The following is a 26,015-nucleotide window of genomic DNA, read 5'->3' as shown; positions in this document are numbered from 1 at the left end:
TCACACAGGTGTTGATGGTTGAGGTCATTAAGCAAGAAGTTCATAAAGCATGTTGGTCCCAATGTGTACAGGATTGTTTAGTCATGGGGACTCATCTCTACCTAGATTTGCTTATCCTGGCTGTTTTTGCAATGACTGTTGCCAATGCAGGTATATATATTCTTTTTGGGGGAGGATTTCAGACGTATAGACACAAATGCATATTTTTAAGTGTTTCTGTCCACATAAAAGATGACTGTGATTTTGTTTTATTTTTCCAGACATCAATGTGGTCTGTGCAAACAACTCCGTGAGGGTGACATGGAAGGTGAATGCGGAGCTGGTGCCGTATGCAGCTCGACTGTTTCTTGGAAACTGCATGGCATCTCAGTGGAAGGTTCTGCCCTCTGGAGAGGGGGAAGCACAGTTTAACTATATGTTTTCCGAGTGCAAGTTTACTAAAATGGTACTGTACTCTGAGAGATGCAACTTCAGTAGCTTCCACTCACTTGTGAGCTCTAATTTAATCACTTGTTTGCTTTCCCGTCTTGCAGGTAAAGGGAAAACGCATATTCTATCAGAATGAAATGAGCTACAGGCCACAGACAAAGCCAAACCCTCCAGATTTTGTGCATCCCATTGAATGTGTTTACAGAAGGTTTGTGACACTTGTATTTTTTTCTCAAACTGAAATTGTATGAAATGTAGAATCTTGCCATTCTTAATATTTTTTTTTTTTATTTCAGACCCAAGGATTGGATTCCCCGATTCGTGAACCCTGGATATGTGGTTTCCGAGGGTCACGGCAGGCTGGTCTTCCACATGGCACTTCTCAATGGTAACTTCTCACCATGCCAAATTACAAGCACGTGTTAAAACGCACACTACTTAGCATTTACTTTTCCACAGAGGAGCTATCAAGCATAGCAAAGACGAACATCATTCCTCTGGGCTCCCCCATGCCAATATGGGCAGCAGTGGAGCAGAAGTCTCATCAGCCACTGCTGTTGCTCATGGAGGAATGTGTCGCAGCCCCCACAGCTGAGCTGCGGCCCGGCAGCCAGGTTTACCCAATCATTGGAAACAAGGGGTAGGGTTCCAGTACTGTTCAGACTTTGTACTCAGTGTAGTGGAAACGATGCGTATTGGTAATCTGACTTACCAATTTCTCCAGGTGTCTTTTAGAAAGCAAAAAAGAAAATTCGATGTTTCTGCCTCGGTACCACTCGTCTTCAATCATCCTCTACCTCCAGTCCTTCAACTTTGGTTTTAGAGAGGTGAGAACAGGTTAAATTATTTCAAGAATAAATATTTAAAGGAACTTTAATTCGAGCCCTGTGTTCCTCAGGTGTACATCCACTGTAAACTGGCTGTGTGGGATCCTCAAAATTTTGCCGAAAGCAAGAAGGCCTGTCATTATATAAAGGGAACTAACAGGTGATTATTGAGTTCAACAACTTGTACTTCACAAGTCTTTTACCTTTTTTCCTCAGTCTCTGGATAAATGGAAATGACATTACTGTTACACTCATTTAATAAGCTTTTTAGCATCGGAACTCTTAAAAAAGAGATTTACTTAAAGTGTTCAAGTGTTCTTGAGCAAAATTGTACTTAACTGTATTTCATACTGCTGAACTACAGGGTTTTGTGTTTTAATTCTTCATTTAACAGGCTGAACACTGCTTGCTGAATATGGAAGTTATGCTCCACATGACTGCTTTTCTTTTTGTCCCCATCTCCAGATGGGAGCTGCTTGATGACCCATCCCGAAGCTCCCTCTGTAACTGCTGTGACTTGAGCTGCAAGTCTCGGTCCAGGAGGGGTGTTGAATGGGGTAACCTCATGTGTCTTTAATGTGACTGCATGCTATCAGACCTGTACTTTCAAAGGGATTCAAATGACATCTGATTTAAAGAAGCGGGCTGTGCTTCACCACTCATGAATTCAACTCTCCTTGCAGCATCAGACGGTCCGAGTCACAATTCTGTGTTGGGACCCCTAATCATTGTGGACCGATCTGACTTGAGGGACAGTGACACAATGATGGAGTCTGCCACTACAGCTGACCCACAGCTCAAATAAGCTGTGCGACGAAGCTTGGTCAAAACGGATATCGACTGCAGTATGACTGAAGGATCTGATGGCGGATAACCTCCGAGGACGTCACGATTGTGTGATTTTTGTTTTGCGTATTCATTATTCTGGGGTTTTTGCTGTAAAATGATACTTGTTCTTGATATAACTAAAACATTGTAAACTCTTACTTGTTCTGTCAAACACCAGCCATTTTTATGTGATACTGCTGCTTTTCAGAGATGCTGTGCATCAGTAGGAAGGTGGGCCCTACTGTCAAATGCCTTCTAAATGTAAAAGTCACATTTCTGGAATTGCATTTGAATCCAATAAATGACTATTCTGTATAAACTGACAGTGTGTGCTCTTCAGATACTTGTATTTTCAAAACCTCATTTGGTGTATCACTATTGCCTCGGAGCAAGAAGGTCCTTGGGTCAAAACAATAAGCTGGGGCTTTACTGGGGTCCGTTCTTCGTACCTCGCTTACTACATCCAAGATCAAATCATCGCGCTAACTTTGAGCGAACACACCTGTTGACGATTAGTACAGCTGGATGAAGTAATGATCACTGGGTGGCTTAACAGGGGCTACGCATCGATAGTAGAAACATTGATCGGCAACCCTTTGGTCGCGAAAATGTCGAAGGAGCGCGCTCAGTATTTTTCGGCAGCAGAGCAAGAACTCTTGATTGAGGGATTTCAGGAGTTTCAGAGTTTAATTAAAACGCAAGGGAACACTGCAAAGGCTGCAAAAGCAAGGAGAGAGGGCTGGCAGAAAGTTGCTGACAAATTAAACTAGTAAGTCATTTAATAATAATAAAAATAATAATGGATTGGATTTATATAGCGCTTTTCAAGGCACCCAAAGCGCTTTACAATGCCACTATTCATTCTCTCACATTCACACACTGGTGGAAGCAGCTACAGTTGTAGCCACAGCTGCCCTGGGGCAGACTGACAGAAGCGAGGCTGCCATATCGCGCCATCGGCCCCTCTGGCCAACACCAGTAGGCGGTAGGGTAAATTTATTATATTACACTATATTATATTATATTACATTATATCCTCTTTCACATTAGAGCCACGACAGGACCCACTAGAACATGGGAACAAGTAAAAGTGAAATATAATATTCTACAGAATGGTAATATTTATCACTTGTATTGCTTTTAGTCTCTTGAAAAGAGACCCTGAAATAATCTGTTTGTTTATAACAGCAACCAAGAAAAGGGCAGAGCAAAAAAAGACAGGTGGTGGTCCTGCACCCCCTCGTCAACAAGTTGGTTAAGTAAATAATACCCTCACGGGAAAATCGATATCTCTCAATGAGCACACTGTCGCGCTGAGCTAAAGGATCCTGTCTGTCCCGCAATATACGCTGAATTCTGAGAACTCTCCTTATCAATCTTGCACCTTCCGCAATGGGCTGCTCGCGTATACGGACAGGACATGGCTGCGACAGACTTCCCAAATCCACCTTCGCTTTTATAGCCGTGGTCTCATCTTGATTACACGAAGTAATTTACAATTACAACTCTAAAATATGAATTACATCTGAAATAATCAAATACATGAAATAGAATGATTAATAGTACATTTCCCTTTTTTTAGGAAATGACCTGTATGTATCTGTATGGAATCAATAAAAGAATCAAATCCATTATCTTTAGTTACATTGATAATATTTATTTATGGAAAAACAGTGGTTAAATATCGCTGTTGCTTTCTTATACATGAAGCGGACATACCTGAGTGGCCGCGATCTAATCCTGTTTACATAAAGTGAGCCTGCTCCCGAGCAGGTTTACGCTTACGGATCTGTTGCTATGACAGCAAGTCCCGGATGAGCTTCGGAGATCACGCGAAATCGTCAACAATCAAATCCAGCTAACTTACTTAGCGAGGTACGAAGAACGGACCCCTGAAGTTGACTTGCATGTGTTCAGTTTCCTTGTGGATATTCTTGCTTCTTCCCACACTTCAAATGTGTGAGCGTTAACAGGTGTGAATAGTTGTCTTTCTCTATTAGCTCTGACTGGCTCAGCCCCTCTACAACCATGAATTAAACTGGATGGATGTTTTTCTGAGCTTGGTGATCAGTCTTGGTATAATATTTGACTGTATATGCGCACACACCCCCACCCCTCTGCTCCATATTGGAAAATTAAGGCTTTTCCATCTGAGAGGCATCCCTCTCATTTGGACTACACTGCAATTGACTTTACTGTCTCTTGCTTGTGCAGCTTTTCCTTGGGTCCTCACAGCCACCTGTTTTAGCTTCTCTCTGAGATTCAGAATTGATTTCAAAATCCTCCTGTTTGTTTAGTCATTCATGGTTTAACTCCTTCCTACATCTCTGACCTCTTAGAGCCCTGTGATGCTCCAGGTCCCTCCAATCAGACCGTCAGATGTTTCAGACTGTCCCTCAATCTAGAGTTAAACTCAGACATTTTTTGCCCCCACACTGTGGAACAGCATTCCAACATTAAAACTAGATTTAAAACTTATTTTTATTCCCTGGCATTTGACTCTGTCTGAGTTTAATACTAAAGCTCTCTGTGAGATGACGTGAAACAAGCCGGCTGTAAATGTTCCGGTTTTGTTTTCTGAATTTGACTGTCTAGATCTGAAATTGCCACATACTGATATAACATCTCGTTACCTTCTCAGACTACAGTACTACTGCTTTCATGATCGTAATGTGATGTGAAACTGACTAAACTGGACAAATATTAAGATTTGCATCATGTGACTCACATCACATCAAAATCAACTGAACTCTTTATTGCAAACACCTTGTTGCTGCTGCACCTGTAGCTGCGAACACACAGCAGGTGAACCTGGTTTTGTTGATTAGCCTGTAGTAAGAGAATAAAAACACCAGTGGCACCAGCACCAAGTGTTCAGTCATCATGGCCTCCCTTTGGTATTGTGTAGCTGTTTTGGGCCTGGTGGCAAGAGGTTCAGTAAATGCAGGTAATGTCTAAATGAGAAATAGCTTCTTTTTTAGAATTTAAGGGTAAGAATTTTATGTTTTTAATTATCCCCTTTGCTGCCTCCCTCTCTACTTAGACATGAAACTGGATTGTAAAGGTGGTTTTGTGACACTGGTGTGGACAGACGGTAGATCTCAGATGGACACTTCACTGCTCCGTCTGGGCAGCTGCTTTCCCACAAGCCTCACAGACAGGGAAGCTGTTTTCACTGTGGACTTCAATGACTGTAACTTCAGGAGGCTTGTGAGTAGCCCAGAACTATGTGCATGAAAGAACAGTCTATCCCTACAGGTTGGTGACTCATCTTTCCTCCCCACAGGTTACTGGCAAACGACTAATCTACGCCAATGACCTGACGTACATTACCCCACCTAATTCTGTCATCCCTTCGTACATTGACTTGATTGTCTGTGAATTTGAGAGGCAAGTGGACATGTTGTAACATGGAATGCTGAACAAAAAAGCAAATGTATGTTTAATAAAAAAAAATGCAACCTTTTAACCTGTTTCATGCAGGCCCAGAGATTGGTACCCCCTGGTTTATGAGCCAGTGTTTAGTACCTATGGTTTAGAAGAACTAGTATTTCATATTGGACTCATGAATGGTGGGTATCTGAAAGTGCCTGAAAATAGAAGCAGTCCTAAACATTCCTGCGACTCACCTTGTTCTGTGTAAATCTAGCTAACTTTTCAGGCCCTGCTGAATCTACAAGATTCCCTCTGGGCTCAATCATCGCCATCATGGCTAGCGTGGAGCAGCAGACCCATCAGCCATTGCTGCTACTCATTGATGAATGTGTCGCTGCCACCACACCGGAGTTGCAGCCTGAAAGTTCTCTATACCCATTAATCACCAACAAGGGGTAAACTTGTGCTATCAAGAAGCACTGACTTGGGTATTCTTGTTGACTAGACCTTGAAATAATCTGTTTCTCTTGAACCTCAGATGTCTTGTCGACAGTAAGAAATCGCGCTCAAAATTTGAACCCAGGCAAAAGACTTCAGAGATCCGGCTATCCCTTCAAGCCTTCAAGTTTGCTGTGGGAGGAGAGGTAAATGTCTTTAACTGCAAGAACTGAATGTAGGAAACGAAGCAGATTGTTGGTTAATCGTGGAATACTATACATCCTGCAGGTGTTTATTCATTGCAGCCTTGTGGCTTGGGATCCCAACGGACTTGGCAATACTAAGAAGGCCTGCCACTACATCAAAGATTATGGGTAAAACGCATACTTGACTCTGTAGTTTGTAGTACTGGATATGTTGTAGTTCAGCTTGAATGCTGAGCTATGACTAAATTGTCCTGGAATCGGCAGAAGCTCAGTGATTATTTCTTCCTGCCTACTTCAGTTGGGAGTTGCTTGACGACCCTTCACACAGCAGTCTATGTGACTGCTGTGAGTCCAGCTGCAAGGCCAGAAAGACGAGGGATCTAGTGACAGGTATACATTTCTACACTTTTATAACTGTGCTCTTGCTGTACAGGACTCAACACTGTTTTTTCCACAGGGAAGCATGGTGCAGTACAAAACGTAGTCCTTGGTCCACTCACTATCACAGATTAGAATGAGTCACTAAGGCAAGCTTCTCCTTGAAATAGTGGTACAGACATCCTCTTCTCGGACGGCTCTCAAGAATGGCTCCATCCATGTGACTTCAGGCTCAACTGAGGTTTTTAACTTCCAGGCTGTCGGTGCTTCTTTGCATTTCAGATCTGTGCAATTGTATCAAAGCTGCGTAAATAAATGACTTTCCTTTAAGTATTCATGGGTGTCTTTTAATTCAGTTATTCAAAAATGTACTGAGCGATCAATGTTCAAATACAAACTAGCAAAATCCAAAGGCATGCATTTTGCAACTAATGGGACAACTAATTCTAAGAAAGCTGTAGGGGAGTTGACTAAAGACTCCAGTACATGGAATAAAAGTGACTATAAACGAGGCTTGTAAAATTTTATTTTTAAATATGCTATATGAATTCTAGGCAATACCACCAGCATACTTGAACTGCTGTCCACGCAAGAAGCAACACTGACAGTCAATTTCACATGCTGTTGTGCAAATGGAATGGGCGAAAGGTGGGAAATAGGCAATTAGCAAGACCTAGGTTCTGCAGGTGGTGACAGCAGACCACTTCTCAGTACCTATGCTTTGGTCACTTTTGAATGCTGGAGGTGATTTCACTCTAGTGGTAGCATGAGATGGCGTCTACAACCCACACAAGTGGCTCAGGTAGTGTGTGTGTGTGTCTGCTCAAACAATCAGAAACGGACTCCATGTGCTCGCCAGAGGTAGCCTGACTGCCATTGGGTACAGAGAGGAGATCATCAGAACACTTTGGAGACCATATGCTGGTGCAGTTGGCCCTGGGTTCCTCCTAATGTGAGACAATGCTAGACCTCATGTGGCTGGAGTGTCAGCAGTTCCTGCAAGAAAAAGGCATTGGTGCTATGGACTGGCATGCTCGTTCCCAGACCTGAATCCAATTGAGCACTCTTGGACACGTCTTGCTCCATCCACCAACGCGACGTTGCACCACAGACTGTCCATGAGTTGGCAGGAACTTTAGCCCAGGTCTGGGGAATTCCTCAGGAGATCATCTGCCAGCTCATCAGGAGCATGCCCAAGCGATGTAGGGAGGTCATACAGGCAAGTGGAGGCCACACACACTGAGCCTCATTTTGACTTGTTTTAAGGACATTACATTAAAGTTGCATCAGCCTGTAGTGTGTTTTTCCACTTTCATACTGAGTGTGACTCCAAATCCAAACCTCCATGGGTTGCTAAATATGATTTCCATTGAAAATTTTTGTGATTTTGTTGTCAGCATATTCAACGGTGTAAAGAACAAAGTATTTAATAAGAATATTTCATTTATTCAGATCTAGGATGTCTTATTTTTGTGTTCCCGTTATTTTTTGAGCAGTGTATTTCTAGAGAGATTCCTGGGAACAGAGGGCACTTACAAGCTTCACAGCGTCCTCGTGTTCCTCACGTCTTATGTTAATCGGACAGGAAATTCTTCCGAATATTTATAGCCAAACAGTGATTAAACTGGAGATGGTAGGCATGATATCCTTGACTGCTGTTTGAGAAGCAGAACTTGTGTATAGTAAATCCTAGCACGGTTATTCTAAACGTTTCCACTTCGGATCTTGGTTTTAAGAGAAAGTGTACGTAATACAGACTTCACGTACGTCACCATTCATTAGCCAATCACAACACAGACCGGGTTCCCGAGGCGGGGACTGCTGAGCTAACTGCTCCTGTGTCAAAGCAGCGGCTCCGTGTAGCAGGTAAGGTTAGAAAGACACCTAAAAAAAAAAAAGGAAGCCAATATGAGGGTCCTTTCTTTTTAGTGTTTTGCCAGTGTCCAGTGTTTCCAGTTGTTTGGCTGACTGAGCGCCGTTTTCTACAACTTAAGCTAATTAGCTAGCAAGCTAATACTTTGTGACAGTTTGAGTTTAACTTAGTTTTCAGTGAGTAAAGCCATTTTTTTTAGCTTAATGTCAGAGTCACCTTTGTAGTGAGTAATTGAGGAAACTGAGAGGGATTCATTGAGAATATATTTTTAAATTACTTCTGTTCAGTATTATTTTTTAAATGAAGGGATACAAATTGATAAGTTAATATAAAGACTGAAATGTGCATTGTTAAGCTCGAATAAAATCCTGACGTCTCTCGTGAAAGCCTCTGCAGACTGAGTATTTTGATTAATAAAGTTTTAAAAAAAAAAGATTCCACTGTACACGCAGGAATGACGTTAAAGCATACACAGAAGGAAATAAAAAATCCCCTCAAAATGTTTTGTTAACCAACCACTCCCAGAAGAAAAACATGCTCTACCACAGTTGGACATGTTTCATCTGAAATTACTATTCTTGGGCTTCCTCTTCTCATGCTACTCCTTTTCCATCACCTTTTATCCTTCCTACCTTTGAACTCTGGTTTGGCTTTTATGTAATTATTTCATGTGAGTAATGTTGAGTTGTGTGCAAGACAACACATAAGTTCTGTTTCTAAGTTGGACTACCTGCAGCTACCAGTGTGTAATATGAGGACGGAAAAAAAAAAGCTGTACAAAAAGAGTGTGGTATAAAATTTTGCACTGATGGGGGTCTTGCAGATAATAAGATCGCAGCTGTTTTTTTAAGAGTCCCATGAAACTATTAAAGACAGGTGCGTGTGCAACAGTTTATTCTGGCTCAAAAAGAAGGGGAGGTAAATAAGGGCCAGTTCTTCTGCAGTAAACTGGGCAATAACCTTGTGTCTGTTTGATTGTTTTGTGTGCATGTGTGTGTTTAGGAAACACACAAAAATGGTCTGGTTCCACTGTAACCAGTGCTTCAAAAGAAGAGGATCCACGTTTGCCGCGTCCAGCTGTGGCCACATTTTCTGTGAAGCATGCGTTAAATCAAGTGAGAGAGTTCATTTGCTTCTGAGCTGTAACTAGACTTCCTCATGAGTATGTCTCCACTGTGATGCAGTGCAACTCAAAGTTTGAGGCTGCTAAACCCCCCCCCCTCCCCATCTGCTTTAGATCCGTGCACTGTATGTGGGGCCAGCTGCAGCTATCTGGCTATCAATGAGGTTGGTGAGTCTGACGTAATCAGAGCAGCTTACTGTTTGACTTTAATTCAGACATCCAACATTCTTTGTCATGTGGATGTATTTCTGCTTCAGATGAAGCCGCAGGAAAAAATGTTTTTCAACGACCCAGTGAAGCTCATCCAATCACGGCTAGAGCACATGTGTCAGGTCTGTCCCTGCCAGGCAGCATGCACTTCAAGGGATGATCTGATATTGTCGTGTTGGTGTTGTTCCCACATCATCATAATAAATGTTGTTTCAGGTTCAACATTGCAAGTGACCAATCACATTGTTGTGACGTAATACTTTTGCAAGCCAAGCCATTCATTCATTTATGAAATTCCAATGTTGCAAGGACAATATGTATAATGCTTACCGTTTATTAAAGAACAGCATCCTGAAATGCAAAGAATTCAAATTGCTGGATCGGCGGACAGAGGCGGTTTCTCGCAAGTTATGTAGATTTTTATTTACAGTGTTTTTTCCAAACCCGCAAAAGTATTACGTCACAACAATGTGATTGGTCACTTGCAATGTTGAACCTGGAACAACATTTATTATGATGATGTGGGAACAACACCAACACGACGATATCAGATCGTGCCACTTCAAGCCCCATTGCCTCTTTGCCTTTTAATTGTTATAGCGGGTTGTTAAATACCTGTGTATGCAGTCAATTACTATTAACTTGGTATGTCATTAGCTACAGATTGAAAAATGAAATGCATCTCTCTGCTATGATTATTTGGGAAACTCGGAGCTATTACCCACTAGTCAAACTTGATTTGTTCATTTTTCACAGAATTATCATTTAGTAACAATGTCTTCATGTTCCCAGATTGTCATCTTTCAGCAGATGCAGATGGAGAGAGTCATGGCACAATTCAAGCACAAGTCTGCTGAATTGGAAAGACGCCTTAAAGAAGTCACCGAGCAGAGTTACAGGTGATTTTAATGTCTGCTATTATTTCCTCTGTGGCAGTGTAAATAAAACCATCCAACTGCAGTGATTTTCTTCTTCTTCTGTTATTTCAAGGCAACTCTCAGACCTGCAAAGAGAGAATGCTGACTTAAAAAAGCAGCTTTTAGAGGTGAAGAAAGAAACTATGGAATTTAAAAAGCCACTTTCACAATGGAGGGTAAGTCTTCAAAAGCCTAATTTTTAAAACAAGAGTACCAAAAAGATTCATCTGAATGAATCTTCTTCTGCTCTGCAGCTCTCTCCAGGACAATTTCAAACTGAAGGGTAAAAGTTCTTTTTCATTTTAACATGTTCACTTCATTTGTAGTTTTTAAATGAAGCAGTAATAACCCATTCATTTACAGAACTCAGAGGATGTCCCTCCCTGTGGCTGTCACCTCCCCAGGTAACCCCAGTGATTTGTGTTGATTGAAGTGTTACAGTTTAACCGCTGATGCTTAGTTTAATCATTTCTGGTTCATGTTCATGTTGAGCTTGTGTTTTTCTTTTTTTTCTAGTTACGCCTCGTTCAAGAACCACGAGGTAAGCATCTTATTGTCATGTTGTAGTTGATTTCTTTCTTTGTATCATGTGACTGTTCAAATATGATATATGTGTGTCAGTCATATAGGCTCAGCAGAGTCCCAGAGGTGGAACATGCACAGAGGTCCTAGTCTCTCCCTCAATGTAAGTCTCCAGTTTTACCCAGTGTATTATTTTATTGAACCTAAATTTAATGACCAAATATATCAGACTAAAATTTCATATAAATGTGTGCTCGCAGTGCACTTGTGAAGGAAATACAGATCAAAAGTGAAAATATATCAAGACATGTTTGTCTTAAAAAATAACTGTAAGGTAAAAAGTATTAGATTGAGTTTGACAACTATGATTATATTATAATAATAATAAACCTATATAATACAACTATTATTATATTATATTTATTATTTTATAATTATTTGCTCTCCTATGAAAATTGACAATTTTTTAAAAATAATTTCCCAAGTGCTGTTAAACAAAGAAATGCATTTCTATCACAGCTTATTCAAACTTTCTAATTTTATTTAGGATCCCTACATTATTTTACTTTGCACACAGAAACACAATTACATCACAGACACCAAAAACTACCAGATCAGCATTATTACCTCTCCTTATAATAGCTAATAGTCAGTTACTCAGATAAATTGTATTTTATTTATATGGTACCAAATCACAAAAGTCACCTTGAGGCACTTTATATGCCGCGACTGATTGGAAATAAGGGGAGAAGGACGGGGCAAAAATTGCGCTGTGGAAGAGAGCCAGAGAGGAATAATGACTAATAATTAAATGCAGAGTGGTGTGCAAACACATAGTGAGGGGGAAAGGTGAGTGACGAAGAAACACTCAGCCCATCATGGGAAGCCCACCAGTGCAGCATAACGAAGGGAGGATTCTGGGTCACCTAATCCAGCCCTTACTATAAACTATCAAAAAGGAAAGTTTCAAGCCTTTAAAAAGGATTCTCAGAAAAAGTTACTTTAAGCTCCTAAGACCCAAACTCTTTCATGGCATGCATTTTTAATATCTCTTTCCGATTTGGGCTGATTGGCACCTGATGAATGTAAAAATAAAGAATTGTCTTTTTACCTGATGTCGTTTCTGATAAAAATGATAAGAGGACATTCGTTTTAAATTTCAATAGAACAGTGGCAGTATAATGTCCTTGTAAGTGGATATCAGGCCCTTGTAGAGCAAAATTTAGTATTGTGGTCTAGACCAGTGGTTCTCAAACTGTGGTACGCGTACCACTAGTGGTACTTGGGCTCTCTCTGGTGGTATGTGGGAAATCTCCCAGTTTTTTAAAGATTAAATAATATACCATTGTAGAGGTATGCAAAGACGACACGAAAGTTCCCGAGGCTCTTCTGGGAGCCGGAGCCAGAAGAGCCTTGAGAGCGGTGTATTTCGCTTGGGTGGGCGGATCCTGGAGGAGGGTCATCACACAGCGGGTAGACAGCGAGGCCACCACATGATGCTATTTCGTGTCGTCGGCTGAAACGCCACGAAGAGCAAAGTGAGCTTTGACGTGCACGAACCACGAAGGAGGTTCAGCAGCTTAACCGCCACAGCAAAAATTAAGACATACAGCTCTGCTATCACTTCCGACATAAATGAAGACAGAAAACTAAACAGCAGTGGTGTTTGTAAGGTTACTGAAGTTGGGCTAGCTGGTATATAATGATGTGTGGGCTACACCGCTATGGTTAGCATAATATAAACACAGTAATACTGGAGGATGAACTCCAGTAAATGGACCAAACTTCAGACAGGAGAACAACTGCAATATAAGGCTAGTCATTAATATACTGCTGCATGGGCTGGGCTGTTGTTACATCGTAAGGTTTTTTAAAACTGAGCTTTAAAATGAATAGTGATGATAAAAACTGAGAGAGGCCAACAGTGATAACTTTTTTTATGGGCTTGTTCAGATTAAATAGAACAAGATACAAAGCATTAAAACATGTTAAAAACACAGCAGACATAATAAATGAAGAGTAGTTTGGACCCGGAAGCAGGTTTCATCAGGTCTTCACTTAAAGATTGGACATCCCACCTGCTGTGAATGTTTTAATACAGTACAGTTGTTATTATTATCACTCGTCACATCCTGTTTATGACAGTTAAAATAAATAACATTCATATAAGAAATAAAATTGTCTTGTGTAAACTGTATGTGGTGTTAAATAGGCCTATACTACTGTACTTCAATTTCGGCCGTAAGGGTGGTACTTCAAGAGCCATATATTTTATGAAGTGGTACTCACTGTGAAAAGTTTGAGAACCACTGGTCTAGACACCCCAAAATGTGATGTCTATATATGTGGATGCCAGGTCCTAGTAGGTTAAATTTCATAGGAGAGCTAATAATTTGTTCTCATCTGTTTCGTAAATAATGTTGAATGCAGTCAGCTTTGTGAGCATTTTCAGGCTCCAGCTTTAACTGCCAAGCAGCAGTTTCTGTTCTCAAGGCATAAACTTACCATCTTCATCATCAACGTCATCTTTAGGGTTTACACAAGTGTATTTCAAGCCCAGCTGGGCTTAAATTAACCCCCTTCCTTGGTTTAAACATCACGGATTTGAGCTACAACTGTTAATAAACCTAATGTGTCGTCTCATCTACTGTCACCACACAAATAAGAGCTGCCTGGAAGGGTTAGTTGAACTATGAAGCTAAAAGGCACAGCTTAAAAGCGGGTTTTCTACTTTCTGTGTCCCTGAGTCCAAGGACGCTTAGGTGTCTGTGACATACAGTAAGCACGAGGGTCCACATGCCTGTCTGTTTTTTGAGGGGGGTTTCTGTGTCTGTGGAGACTCATCTGTGGAGAATTTACATTACTATGCACCAGGCACACATGTGCCCAGATGTAAAGCAGGAATGTCTAATCGGCTGTCGTTTCTCCAGCTGTCTGTGCCCACAGCCGACTATAAACCAGGCAGTCACACTTAATGATCTAAATGTTTTTGCTTGTTTGTTTGTTGTTGAATTGTTTTGGGGTTTGTTTGTTTTTTTTGGGGGGGGGGATTATGTGTTTGAAATTACTAAAGATTTGACTAAACCTGTAAACATATAAGTCTGTCTATGGACCTGTACGCAATTGTTGAAGTGGCTGAGTTGCTGATAAAATAAGGGAATGGTGTTTTCCTTCATGGTACCTCCATGATAAAAAAACGAGCTTCCATGAGATATAAAACCTGAAAGTTTTTTTCACTCATTACCAAAAATCAGCTTTAACAAGTACATCAAGTATTTTGCTATTAAAACTACTGAAGGTTCCATTTAGAATGTTGAAGTTACAAAATTAAAAACCAAAGGAAACTTTCTTGTGCTTGTGTTTTGTCAGACTCCTGGATCAGCTGCTTCAGTTTCCAGCCATAGTTCTCTTCATGAATACAGTAAGTGTGGCTGCAAACACACTCTTTTAGCTCTGCCATGGATGCTGTGATCAAACTGGAAAATGTGCTGTATCAAATTGGATACTGTGCGCCTCCAATCCCCAATCAAAATCTTTCTCTTTGTTTTAAAAAGGAACACCTACATCATTAAGCACACCTACCAGGTGAGGGAAAAGTTACCTGGCAGCTACTTACAAATTCTAACTTTTATCAAACATTGTAGCAGATTTATAAAAGCTTTTGATATTTTCACGTTACTGAGTCAGTTCATTTTCATCCCCAGAACCCAGACTCCTGGTCTTTTACAGTTCATAAGTGGATTATCAGTTCAGTCACCTAGGCACTGATTAAATGTCTATTTACACCCCTGGATGCGTTCATTAGTTGAGATTTGTGCATTAGGACTATGAAATTGTTGTGTGGTTTTGCCCTGATAACAAAAAGGCATGTATAAATTGTTTTACTTTTAATGGAAGTTGATATTACTATGTTGTTCTGTTAAGGAATTAAACTGACAACTTAGTTGGAGTCATCGTAATCTTTCTGCAAGTACACTGCTGATGCATTAATTTCACGTGGTTCACACTCACAACAAAACTTAACATGGATTAAAAATAAATAGTCAGATATATTCATAGAGTACATTGAACAACAAAAAACTTTGCACACAGTTATAAAGGTCAATGCTTTACTGGTTTCCAGTGACACAAATGTGCAAATAAGAAGTTTTCCAACAAGGGGGGGGGGAAAAAAAAAGAGAACATCAACCAAGGAGGACACTACATGTTATGAACATTTCCCCAAAGTATGACACATTAGCTTTTTCCTGACTAACAGGATGACAAAACAAAGTGATGCACACTGCTTCGTAACATTTCCAGCCTTTGTCCAGGCATTTCTAAGAAACTAAACGGACTCTGTTTAAAGCCCACTTCATTCTTGGTATGTCAACTAAAACATTTTTCATCTCTCAAACACAGCCATGAAGGAAATAACTAATAAATACATAAACTGATAAGACAATTTGATAATGCTTGGGTTATGAATCATAATGTTATCTGAAAAACAAAACTTCTTTGGATTACACAGTACTGTTTTTGTCTATATTATAAACCTGAAAGTTAACTACTAAGACAGAATAGGGGTGGGGGGGGGGAACCAAAGAAAAAAACAAAAAAAACCCAAAACTGAATCAATGAGTGGGTTGGTGTTTGTATGCCATGGATGTGTCTGCTGCTTCTTAGTACTGTTGACTGTTACTGTCACAAAGGTGCACTTGTATGCAAGCTATTTATTTACTAAGAATTACAGCAGAGAGACTAAATGGATATTGAGGAATGTGTTTCAAAAATACGCTGTAGCTATTAAATTTAGCTGTATTTTCTGTAACTTAAAAAGAAAAGTGAGGAGTTTAAAAGTATCAAGAACAACACTGTACAATTAGGAATTTATGTTCTGTGAAATAATTGGATTTAATTAACATAACGGCAGCAGGATCATAAACCAAAGTGCAAGACATCAATTTAAAGTGTACATGTCCAGTGTGCTTTTCATGATGAGGACTTGTTGGCTATAAAGGAATGGTTACACACAGTGATCAGTCAACAAATTTGTCAATGTAGACATTTTATGGAGCAGTAGGTTGTTTGCTACAGTCAGGTACCAAATGTACAACCAATTTAAATTATAAAACTACATAATATACTAGAAATTCTGTAGTGATATCTAAACAAAAATAATAAGCTCAAAAAATAAAGCAAACCAGTGTACAAGTTGCTGCGCTATTTACAGTAATGTAGGCAGCACAATGGTATTTCAAGTCCAAATATATTAGGGAAAGCAGGGAATGCAGCACATATAAAACACAAACCTCACTTTGGGCTTGTAGTGGGAAGACTGAATGTTACAAACCTGCTCAGTTAAAGCAATATTAACCAAAGTAATATTTATGCTTCATGGTGCAAATTATTTGAAGAGCACCTCAACTTGTAGAAATGTTATTAAGTAACAACAATAGATTCCTGCTCAGTTTCCCCAACGTCCTGAGCTGCAAACCAATCCCGCACCTGCTGGTAGCTCATTCTCGATTTCTTGCATAGAGAATCAAGGTCTTTTTCATGTAGTGTGCCATTTGAAAGGTAATAGTTAACCAACGGCTGGATATCTGGGGAATCTGCACTCCTTCCATTTGCTTGAGATTTTCGTTTACGGCTACCCCCGGGCCGAGAGGATGTTCCACTTCCGTTTGTTAAACCGCAGCTGCTTTGCTGGGAAGCCAGCTCTGCCAAGAACTGATCACGGACCCCCTTTACCCAGCGCAGCTGGCCATTTTTGACAGCATAGCGTGTGTCCCCAAACCACTGAATAACATCTGCCCGTGGCAAACCAGTAAGCTTAACAAGTTCAGTGTAGTCTTCACTCTTAGGCCATTGGCAACGCAAGAAATGCTGCTTTAACACATCCAACTGCTCCTTGGTCTTTCTTGGTCGCCCAGCAGGAGTGAGGGCAGGGGATGTAGATGTGGAGGGACTGGTTTTGGCTGACTGGCCTAGCTTCTTTGATGTGGTGATTTTATTTGAAAATGGTTTGTTAGGTGAGACAGACAATGGTGGGCTGTCTGAGGGGGAAGAATAAGGAGAGTATTTGGATATACTTAATGGTTCCAGGGGAACATCTGGCTCAATCTTGCAAGTCTTTGTCAACTGTAAGGGTCGTTCATCACACTGTTCCTCATCTTTGAAAGTGTCTCCTTCCCCTGAAAGATCCTCAATAACATCGTGCCCTTGTGCCTCAAGAACCCTTTCCCCAAATGCCTCCAGGCTATTTGACAAAAAGGTCTGGAAGAAGTGTGAATTTCTAATCCCATTGCTACGTGCTGGCTCATGGCCTTTCGCCCCATTCAGCTGACGAGACTTTTGAGTAATAAGTGGAAGAGGCTGAGACTGTTGATCATGTTTACTTCCCACAGCAGCTTGCTGAGAAAAGTTCTGGGCTGCTGCCAGGCTTCCTCGACCGACGCGCAGCTGGTAACGACTGTCACTGAACCATTTACGAATGTCGTTACGGCTCAGCCCCGTTTCTTCCTGCAAGCGTCTAAGCTCTGCCTCTGCAGGCCAGTTCTCTCTTAGAAAACTTTTGCGAAGGGCAGCAAGCTGAGCTTTAGACTTTTTGTAGCGTCCATGGCGGTGCTGTCGTGGAGAAGAGTCTGAAAGGTCAAAGGAAACATCGGCTGCTGGCGTGTCTGCTGGTGGGTGGTAGAAGTACGAATCCTGAGGCGGTGGGAGGGTTGAGCTGAAACATGGTGTGCTGGATTTGGCTGGCTTGTATGAATCTAGTGACTCACACTTTGGGCCGTTTGTCTGAGGTGGGTAGTTAGAAAGAGCACTCTCCTCTTCTTCACTATCCTTGTCTTCAATTATCAATTCCTCATAACTTGTGTTGTTTTTCATTTTGTCTTCCTCATTTGTTTCAATTGAGTCATCACAAAGCTCCGGCACTGCCAGCTTTCGCCGTGTCTCCTCAATTTCTTCCGAGGACCAGCTAATTCCATATTTAATTCTCTGCACCATAAACCACACTTTAACTTTGTCCAGTGGCAAGGCACAGACCCGGGCTAGAGCGCTAACCTCCCGAGACGACGGGTAGGGAAATAAGTTGAAGGCTTTGACCAGCTCTGGGATGGTGTCGAGTTCACGGGTCTGATCAGACTGTGTCCATACCAGTTTCAGTCCCTCTGACACTAGAGGCAGGCACACAACAGAGTTGTGGTTGGTGGTGAAACTAGCCACCCCACTTGTGTTGCTTTCAGCTGAGCAGGGAGAGTCACGCAAATCCTTGGATGAGCATTTGGATTCAAGGTTTTCTTCACATTCTGTCTTTACTTTTTCTTCTAGCATCTCCTTCATGTCCAAAGGTAGTCCATGTCTGCCGTTATGTTCAGTGTATGTAGCCATCTGGGCTATCAAAATGTGTGCTTTCACCTAGAAAAGAATCAGAAACCATAATTTAGTATTGTGCTTTTCCCAGCTGCCAAACTGTTTAAACTAAAGACAAGATTATCGCAAAAGGAAGGCCTACGTCCTCTCAAGAGTACAGACTCAGATGTTTTAAGATCGCCATGTTCTCATTCATTCTCAAAGTCAATTATGGGACAGCTGCCACCCCCACCCTGCTCTCCTTATTCTGAACTCTCAATGAAACTAGTGGTACACTCTATCCAGACTGGGTCTCCCCTCCCCCAGAGTGTGATGGCTGACTTTTGTTTTGTATGAGTGGGGGGACTGGCTGCAAAGGGTGGGGGCAGAATGAGCAATCCATCACAGTCTGCTTTCTCGCCCCTTCCCACTCAGGCTTTGTTCCACTTCCAAGTTCTCAGTTCGAAGAGATAAGTGTAGCCTCTTCACAAAGGCAGCCACCAAAACATTTGCATCGTCGTACTCGAGTCTAAGTCCAGACACACTATTAACAATCAAATATTCCTAGTTAAAGTAGTTCTAAGGTGATTAATACCATTATTATCAAATTGCTTTTAAGCAACAGGTGTTGCTTCCAACTATTCACAAAAGCTTCTATTACATACATGAAAGAGTGATTCAGTATAAGTGCTAGACCACTGTTTGACATTTTGTCCCACTGCAGTCTTTATTCAATTATATCAGTCAGGGGTGGAGACACCTCACAACGTACAGTTTCATAATATGAAGGCTACTCTTAATTTGGAAGGCTCTAATCTTCATTTGGAAGAGCAATAGTTGCGCATTTAGTTGCGAGGTTAAGCCACTGCCGGCGATTAGGTCGCCTGAACCACAAAAGAAATGCTGAAGTGTAACACAAACATTAGCTAACAATTATGAAATCACTGAATTACTCATTGGTGGTAGACTAAACCCACGGGGATGAGATCATGTGGCGACCCCCACAATCTTTTTTTTTTTTTTAAATATATATTTCATGTCTTACTCATCCCCCTACCCGCTAAACCGTTGGGAGTTTAGACACCATGTTTTTGTTTTCGCGGAAGAAAAAGCTCCAAAAGTTCAAAAATGTTGACCGTGTCAGCTACAATAGCAGTCCAGCGTCTCCCCCCCTCTTTATGGCGTACTAACTAAAACGCTTCACACTGCACAGGCGCACTTCGTCGTCAGACACGCTTCAGTGAAACATAAAAATAAACTTACCAAAAAATGCCAAACAAGCCCTTTTTTTTTTTATTCCCGAGGTCCGTTTGAGCGAAAGGAAAAGCGAAGAAAATCAGGTTTCCCCCCTGGCACCTCGCTTTATATGGCCGAAGTTTAAAGGCAGAGCTGGGAAACGATACCGTCCGTCCGTTTGTTTGACCCTTGTCTTATTTATCAAGCACCTCGACGGATTACGGTCAGGATACAAAGATCCGAGGCGACCAAGTTTGTCGCGTTTTCTAGGAGTTCAGTCGTCGGCTAATTCCTGCCGAAGACGGCACAAAGCTCCAATCCGTGAGACTCTCAATCCGAGCCGCCGTTATTTCGTGCCACTCGGTCCTCCCGTTGTTGCTTTTGTTCTTTAACTGTGAAGTGGTTCCCCTGTCCGGCCAGATCGAGGCGAGGCGGAGCTGAGGACCAGGAAGACCAGAAGGCCCAACTGACTCTCCAACAGTGACGGCGGGGTGTGGGTGTGCCAGTCCATGAAAAGCAGGCCTTGGATTGGAGGGAGGAAGCGCCTGTATAATATATCACTAACAGTAGGCTAAACAGTTTCACGTCAACCACCCATCAGAGCTCCCCTCCGCCCTCCCGCTGTCCTAAGCGGCCGACAAAAATTTGATGTGATTTCCGACTACAGTCATGTTGGTAAATTTGATCATTTGGTCATCCATCAACTCTCCCCGCCTGACTTGGAGTACTTCTCGTCAGCATCTTTTTTTGTTTGTTTTCTCTTCCAGGAACTCCCGTTAGGAACCGGCTCTTTGATCCTGGTTTTACAAACTATTTAGGATCCTTACCTTTGGCCATCTGTGGGTTTACAAGTTAACGAAACACAGAGAAATGAAGTAGAACAGTTCACTGAATATTTAATATTTAGTAAACACAACAATTCGCATTGCACAGACTTGATTTCGGTATATATATTTTTAAAGTGGCTCTGTGTGAACTCGCAAACTAACAACAGAAGTAAGGGTTTATCTTACTGGTGTACACGTGTTTGAAGTTCTTGAGTTCATGGTCTACACTTATCTCTGAACAGCTGTCACGTTTCACACCTCTCATGTTTTGTGACTTCACCTTGTAACACTGTTGTGTTAATAAAGTCTGTCCACAGATGAAATTCACAGAAACACTGTTCAACATTCTCAAAACCATCTTTGTGATACTTGCAACTGCAGACAAGTTGGAAGTACACAGCTCTGTGGTATCAGTCCTTGCTTAGGGAAGTCCTGCTGTGAAATCTCAAGCTGTGCATTTCTAGGCATCATGAGCACAGGATGGATCTGACTGTGAAATTTAGGGAGATTGTTTGTTCTTTGGCTAATGACGAGTCAATCACATTTTAAAAACTAGCTTGTCCTGCTCTGTGATTCTACTGGGGACCATGAGAGTGTTGACATAGGCACAGAGCAAGGGAAATAATGGCTGTATTACCATAGAATATCACAGGAGGTCTTGTTTTTCTACATGTAACAGTTGCCCCCTCTTGGTTATTAGAAAGAAAGGCATTTCCACATTGGCTTCACTTGTCAGACCTGGAAGCATGAATATTATAAAAGATGGGCATAGCTGCTAGATCGGACAAGTAAAGCCAAGATAACTTAAGCCTTCATTCTTTTAAATGTCTGCAAATAAAAAAATCTTCAATTTAGATTTTTTTCAATTTTGATATTTTGAAAAAACAAAACAAAACAAATAAACAGCAACAGGTTAGCACTCATTTATTTAACTGGTTGTTATTTAGCCAGCCAGGTGCAGTATTAGCAGTACTGTGTGTCCAGAATACGTAATACAGTTTTTATAAAATGCAAAAATAAGTGCAAAATACACTTGTGTTTCTGAAATATCATTCGTAGCTTCGTAATATATAAGAAAACCATAATATGTAGTTATAATAAGACATTCAGGTTTTCACATTGTGTCTTCATCTGAGGAAAATTATACAGGGACATCCTTTGTGTTTACTTCATTTACCTCCACCACCACAGAATCACAGTCATTAAGTACTTACACAGGGGTGTGTGTTTGTGTGTGTGCACATATGTAAAATGATAAACATTCCTTTAAAAAAAAGTGCTCATCTTAAGTCTTTCGTCACCCTTCAACTGTTAGTAAACAAAATGGCGACTGTAGACAACACTGCCATTAGAGAGTTTATGTAGGAAATCTTTAGAACCGGCTGAATGCCAGGGTCATCACAAAGCGTGGCACACGTACGAATGAGGGCACGGCAACCGACAGCCAGGACAGGTACGGGACCTGGGACAGGAGGTATTTAATCGAAGTGTAATCAGCTACACTTCGCCCTGTGGGTAAGCAGACAATAAGTTCAGAGTACGGTTCTTAATAAACTTTATTAGACCACCAATATTTAAAAGTCTGTCTAAAACTTGCTTAAAACAAATAAATTATGGTATCTATTAAGAAAATAACAAAATAATTCACGTGTTTATTCCCAAATTTGAGCCGCTACACTGGGTTTCTCTGAGAAATGAATCAAGCATAACATTCAACCACTAAAACTAATTTTCCCGTTTAAGGATGTTAGTAAATAACTGTAATTTGGCCTGTTAATCAAAAAATAATAATGTGCTTTACATTTTTTTCTGATTTTTGTAAAACAGTACACTTGAAAGTTAATGGACAACAACAATAATTATATTTTAGCATTACAAATATAATTTCGATTAAAGAGCTTGTGCACACTGGTGGATTGACCATACATTCAAAATTATTTTGCTTATTACCAGTACTGATATGTTAGAGCAACTGGGACATAAAGCTTGCGTAATAGATTTGTTAAGCGCCAAGTAGTGAGGTTTAAGATATTCAAATCTTAAAAAAGAAATCACAAATTTACCATCGACATCTTTTATTCCATAGCGTCTTGCCAGATCAGAAGTCATGAGTATTTTCCCAGTCAGTGACATCAGATTTTTATCTGTCGGCCAAAAAGGAAATCAAAATATGGTTTCTTTGCGTGCACTTAAAAAAGCATTTTCAAAATACTCTTGAGAATTCCTCAGCATTTAAGGTATCTGTTTCTTAGGAACAATAACTCCCAGAAAGACATTTTAATGTCCATCAGGGGGGTGTTGGTGTCTATTTAACAGTCTCACTGTGAGGTGAGCACCAATTTCTGAAGTTGTACCTTTTGCCATGTTAACAATGCACTTCCCGCTCAGTTCTGTGGTTTCTCCATCAGCAAAAACGTTTTTAAACTGTTGGGGAGAAAAAAAAGCAAAAAACACAAGTTTAGCTTACAATTGAAGCAGCAACCAGAAAAAGGAGTTTTCATTACAGGGAATCTACCTTAGACGGTGACTCTTTCGCCAGTATCAACTGAGACACCAGTTCTGTTTTTACCGCTCCTGGCCACAGGCTGACAGAAGCTACACCTCTGCGGCGTAGCTCGATAGCCATGTCTGATGCCAGTCTGTCGCACTGGGAACAAACCACAAAAAATAAAGGCCTTTAAAACAATCAGAAAGTAATATCAGTAACACATGTTATACTTGATCAAGAAGACAACTTACAGCAGCTTTACCAACACCATATGGCACATTGAAGAGGTACCGCATCCCTCCAAAAGAAGAAATGGTCACTATCAAACCCCGACCTTGAGCCACCATCAACCGGGCTGCGTAAACTGAGAAAAAATAGTGCCCCCTGCCAGATGTCGAAAAACTTAAGTAAGTCATATAATATTTCTACCATTTACTTTATTTCAAAACATTTCTAGGTTGGATTGTGTGCATCATGTGATCTCCTGCTGAATTTGTAAGTTTGCTCACTTCCAAAGAGTTGAACAGTATGGTAGTGGATCATGTAGTGGATCATCTCAAAAGACACCAAGAACACCAATGGTAACACACTATGCTGTAATGAATTGAAATCTGCCCTTCTCAAGAATGCACATGAACAGGCCCTTAATGAGTCTAATAAAGCTTGGAGGAAGTACTGTAGTCAGATGAAACCAAAACTTAAGGTCTCGTTGTGTTTGGAGGAAGAAATATAAGGAATATGACCCAAAGAGATGGTGACCAATGGTCAAAAACACAGAGGTGGAAACATTATGTTTTGAGGCTGTTGTTCTGCTAAACATGCAACACAATTTCACTGCAATGAGGGGCCAATGGACACGACCGTGGACTTTAAAATCCTGAATGAGAACCTCCTTCCCTCAGACAGAACACTGGAGATGGGTCATGAAGGGTCTTCCAGCATGACAATGATCCAAATACCACCAAGCCAACAAAGGAGCGGCTAAATAAGAAGCTCATTAAGGTCATGTAGTGGCTTAGCTAGTCGCCAGATCTCTAAGCTGAAGCTCTGAGTTGCCAAACAGAAGTCATTTGTGTAAAGAGAAGTGGGCCACAATCCCTCCTGAGATGCATGTATACCTGGTGTTTGCCTACAAGAAACATCCTACTGCTGTGCATGCCAACGAGGATATCTCCACCAAGTACTCAAGTTTTGTTTGAGGATCAAATACTTATTTCATTTAATGACCTGCAAATATTATTAATAATATTAATATATAACTTTTTTTTCTAGCATCTGTGTATTGGCCAGTTGTTACATGATAGGATGCCGTTTGCTCACAATGAGTGAGTTATCTCATGATTAAACATCCAAGCACACAGTACCTGAGGCCTGCGTTGTTGATGGAATCCCAAATAGAAGGCTCAGTTTCCCAGAACTTCTTACCCATGTTCTCAAAGATATCCTGAAACAATACCACGTGTTTTGTTAAAGTAAAGCACATATGTCATTTCATTCACGCAGATTTACTCCATATTAGGTGCTTCTGAAATAATTCTACCAGGAAATGATAAAGCATTAGTGATCCAACCTGTACTCCAGAATAGGCATTATTAACCAGTATATCCAGTCTGCCGTTATGTTCCTGTCTAATTCGCTCAAACAGTCCTTGAATGTCGGTCTCCTTTGAGGAATCGCAGATAACTGGTACACAGTTCCCACCCCTTTCCGTCACCTGTGTCAACAGTGAAAAAATAATAACATAGCAGAACGAGCCAACACTTTAGCTGCAACACTGATATGGGACATGAGGGGAGGATCTGCTTTACTTCAGAACTTACTCCACTAATCACAAATGAAAGCCACGATACAATAAGCTGCATTTAAAAATGCCTCCCTGTCTAATTATTAGAAGACTCCAAGTGTTAAAAGCCCACCTGTGCAGCAGTTTGCTTCAGAGTCTTCTCCTGGCGTCCTGTGATGTAGACTGTGGCTCCTGCTTCAGACAGCTGTAGAGCTATTCCTCTGCCAATGCCCCGGGAGGCACCAGTTACTACGCATACCCAGCCAGACAGGGACATCTTCAGTGTCTGGAGGAGCAGTAATAACACCATATACAATCAGCAGTGAGATCCATTACACCATGTGAGCAAAATACCCAACATGAAGGGTTACATGTGATCAAAAGTCAGCTGGAACTTTAAAAGGCGTTGCAACATGATTGCATAATAGAACCATTGTCCAGAGTTTATCTGGAAGTAAGAGCAGTGACATCATTCCTTACATGAGTGTTTTAGGTCCAGTCAGTGTTACACAGCATTTTGCATAAGAAGTTTACAACCAACACTGATGATCATAATAGATAATCACTCTGATATATCTGCAATAAGTTAAAAGACTATTTACACAAGGATTACATGAACTTTACCCTGATAGCACAATAAAAATCTAACAACGAAGCTGATGTTGATTTTACCAGAGGAAAGTTCAACACGATGTCAAAGCGCTTCTAACTGACGTGCATTAACATTATATGTAACGCGCTCGCTGTCACGCTATCTCAAATCATAATGAGTGTCAGTCCTGTGCAGTTATTTAGCAGGGCACATAGTTAAAAATAATAATAATAATAATAATAATAAATAAACCGAAGCCGCTCACCTGTACAAAATGATACCGTCCAACACAGCACGCGGAGGATCTGGTTTGTCAGGTCTCAATAACAACAGGACAAGGAAATGTATGAGCGATAGTACCGCAGCTCGTCGGCACTGCTTTTTTATGTTGCCGTAGAGACTCAACTCTGCAATAACCAGAGTCAGTCTACTGTAATATCGCGAGAAGATGACAGACGAAAAAACGAATGCAAGAGGATTCACTGGTACTAACTTCCGCCTTCGTTCGAATAGCATCGTCCAGGTTCCCCAGAATACGCTCACCGCGCACTACTTTAGTATATTTAGTACATATGACGGGACAGTACGTAAAATATTTGTCATATTAGTGTTTTGATATGCCAAGGAG

The 26,015-nt window shown here is 41.0% G+C and overlaps 5 protein-coding genes across 10 annotated transcripts; 3 read left to right on the top strand and 2 right to left on the bottom strand.

The window, feature by feature from the left end:
• LOC146554143 (zona pellucida sperm-binding protein 3-like) lies at positions 1-2,403 on the top strand. The gene is made up of 9 exons (XM_085253853.1): positions 1-150; positions 261-445; positions 534-637; positions 726-817; positions 889-1,069; positions 1,154-1,256; positions 1,328-1,416; positions 1,722-1,813; positions 1,940-2,403. The coding sequence occupies exons 1-9, from the start codon at positions 15-17 to the stop codon at positions 2,059-2,061; spliced, it is 1,104 nt and encodes a 367-aa protein (XP_085109979.1). The 5' UTR covers positions 1-14; the 3' UTR covers positions 2,062-2,403.
• Positions 2,404-4,927: 2,524 nt separating this feature from the next.
• LOC146554142 (zona pellucida sperm-binding protein 3-like) lies at positions 4,928-6,816 on the top strand. The gene is made up of 9 exons (XM_085253764.1): positions 4,928-5,031; positions 5,128-5,294; positions 5,371-5,474; positions 5,568-5,656; positions 5,734-5,914; positions 5,998-6,103; positions 6,186-6,271; positions 6,402-6,493; positions 6,561-6,816. Exons 1-9 carry the CDS (start codon positions 4,968-4,970, stop codon positions 6,614-6,616), a joined length of 945 nt encoding a protein of 314 aa, XP_085109890.1. The 5' UTR covers positions 4,928-4,967; the 3' UTR covers positions 6,617-6,816.
• A 1,448-nt stretch (positions 6,817-8,264) lies between these two features.
• LOC146554140 (E3 ubiquitin-protein ligase RNF212B-like) lies at positions 8,265-20,890 on the top strand. 6 transcript variants are annotated; one of them, XR_014889433.1, is made up of 13 exons: positions 8,265-8,347; positions 9,357-9,469; positions 9,592-9,641; positions 9,735-9,809; positions 10,480-10,586; positions 10,678-10,780; positions 10,859-10,887; positions 10,968-11,008; positions 11,121-11,145; positions 11,226-11,289; positions 14,496-14,547; positions 20,118-20,372; positions 20,465-20,887. XR_014889433.1 is itself a non-coding variant. In XM_085253978.1 (13 exons), the coding sequence occupies exons 2-13, from the start codon at positions 9,370-9,372 to the stop codon at positions 14,892-14,894; spliced, it is 726 nt and encodes a 241-aa protein (XP_085110104.1). In that variant the 5' UTR covers positions 8,265-8,347; positions 9,357-9,369; the 3' UTR covers positions 14,895-15,087. The 6 variants fall into 6 exon arrangements, 5 of the variants coding, with proteins under 5 accessions (XP_085110104.1, XP_085110103.1, XP_085110105.1 ...); XM_085253978.1 differs by lacking the exons at positions 20,118-20,372; positions 20,465-20,887 and adding exons at positions 14,681-14,711; positions 14,831-15,087 and having other exon boundaries at positions 10,495-10,586; XM_085253977.1 differs by lacking the exons at positions 20,118-20,372; positions 20,465-20,887 and adding exons at positions 14,681-14,711; positions 14,831-15,086.
• Positions 15,144-20,187, bottom strand: homeza (homeobox and leucine zipper encoding a). Its single transcript, XM_085253975.1, has 2 exons — positions 19,725-20,187; positions 15,144-18,527 (listed from the first exon to the last, which is right to left on the bottom strand). The coding sequence occupies exon 2, from the start codon at positions 18,498-18,500 to the stop codon at positions 16,548-16,550; it is 1,953 nt and encodes a 650-aa protein (XP_085110101.1). The 5' UTR covers positions 18,501-18,527; positions 19,725-20,187; the 3' UTR covers positions 15,144-16,547.
• Positions 20,891-21,432: 542 nt separating the features above from the next.
• On the bottom strand, positions 21,433-25,805 carry dhrs1 (dehydrogenase/reductase (SDR family) member 1). Its single transcript, XM_085253976.1, has 9 exons — positions 25,653-25,805; positions 24,929-25,081; positions 24,583-24,726; positions 24,377-24,456; positions 23,264-23,396; positions 23,040-23,171; positions 22,879-22,948; positions 22,588-22,668; positions 21,433-22,033 (listed from the first exon to the last, which is right to left on the bottom strand). The coding sequence occupies exons 2-9, from the start codon at positions 25,070-25,072 to the stop codon at positions 21,897-21,899; spliced, it is 921 nt and encodes a 306-aa protein (XP_085110102.1). The 5' UTR covers positions 25,073-25,081; positions 25,653-25,805; the 3' UTR covers positions 21,433-21,896.
• Positions 25,806-26,015: the final 210 nt, after the last annotated feature.

This window comes from Mchenga conophoros, linkage group LG18 (assembly GCF_057382185.1).
Source record: "Mchenga conophoros isolate Kocher_MC1m ecotype Shallow Benthic linkage group LG18, M_conophoros_male_GT1.1, whole genome shotgun sequence".
Classification (NCBI taxonomy): domain Eukaryota; kingdom Metazoa; phylum Chordata; class Actinopteri; order Cichliformes; family Cichlidae; genus Mchenga; species Mchenga conophoros.
The sequence above is the reverse complement of the archived record's forward strand: the minus strand, read 5'-3'. Positions and strand labels throughout refer to the sequence as shown.

Excerpts from the sequence above, each read along its gene's own strand:
- LOC146554142 (XM_085253764.1), top strand. The coding sequence starts at position 4,968 with ATGGCCTCCCTTTGGTATTGTGTAGCTGTTTTGGGCCTGGTGGCAAGA. Across the intron at positions 5,915-5,997 it reads CCATTAATCACCAACAAGGG|ATGTCTTGTCGACAGTAAGA; the intron begins GTAAACTTGTGC and ends CTTGAACCTCAG. Across the intron at positions 6,104-6,185 it reads AGTTTGCTGTGGGAGGAGAG|GTGTTTATTCATTGCAGCCT; the intron begins GTAAATGTCTTT and ends TACATCCTGCAG.
- LOC146554143 (XM_085253853.1), top strand. The coding sequence starts at position 15 with ATGGTTGAGGTCATTAAGCAAGAAGTTCATAAAGCATGTTGGTCCCAA. Across the intron at positions 638-725 it reads ATTGAATGTGTTTACAGAAG|ACCCAAGGATTGGATTCCCC; the intron begins GTTTGTGACACT and ends TTTTTATTTCAG. Across the intron at positions 1,257-1,327 it reads TCAACTTTGGTTTTAGAGAG|GTGTACATCCACTGTAAACT; the intron begins GTGAGAACAGGT and ends TGTGTTCCTCAG.
- dhrs1 (XM_085253976.1), bottom strand. The coding sequence starts at position 25,072 with ATGTCCCTGTCTGGCTGGGTATGCGTAGTAACTGGTGCCTCCCGGGGC. Across the intron at positions 22,949-23,039 it reads CGAAAGAGTCACCGTCTAAG|TTTAAAAACGTTTTTGCTGA; the intron begins GTAGATTCCCTG and ends TCTCCCCAACAG. Across the intron at positions 22,669-22,878 it reads CATTGTTAACATGGCAAAAG|ATAAAAATCTGATGTCACTG; the intron begins GTACAACTTCAG and ends TTTGGCCGACAG.
- LOC146554140 (XM_085253977.1), top strand. The coding sequence starts at position 9,370 with ATGGTCTGGTTCCACTGTAACCAGTGCTTCAAAAGAAGAGGATCCACG. Across the intron at positions 9,642-9,734 it reads GCTATCTGGCTATCAATGAG|ATGAAGCCGCAGGAAAAAAT; the intron begins GTTGGTGAGTCT and ends TTTCTGCTTCAG. Across the intron at positions 14,548-14,680 it reads TAGTTCTCTTCATGAATACA|GAACACCTACATCATTAAGC; the intron begins GTAAGTGTGGCT and ends TGTTTTAAAAAG.
- homeza (XM_085253975.1), bottom strand. The coding sequence starts at position 18,500 with ATGGCTACATACACTGAACATAACGGCAGACATGGACTACCTTTGGAC.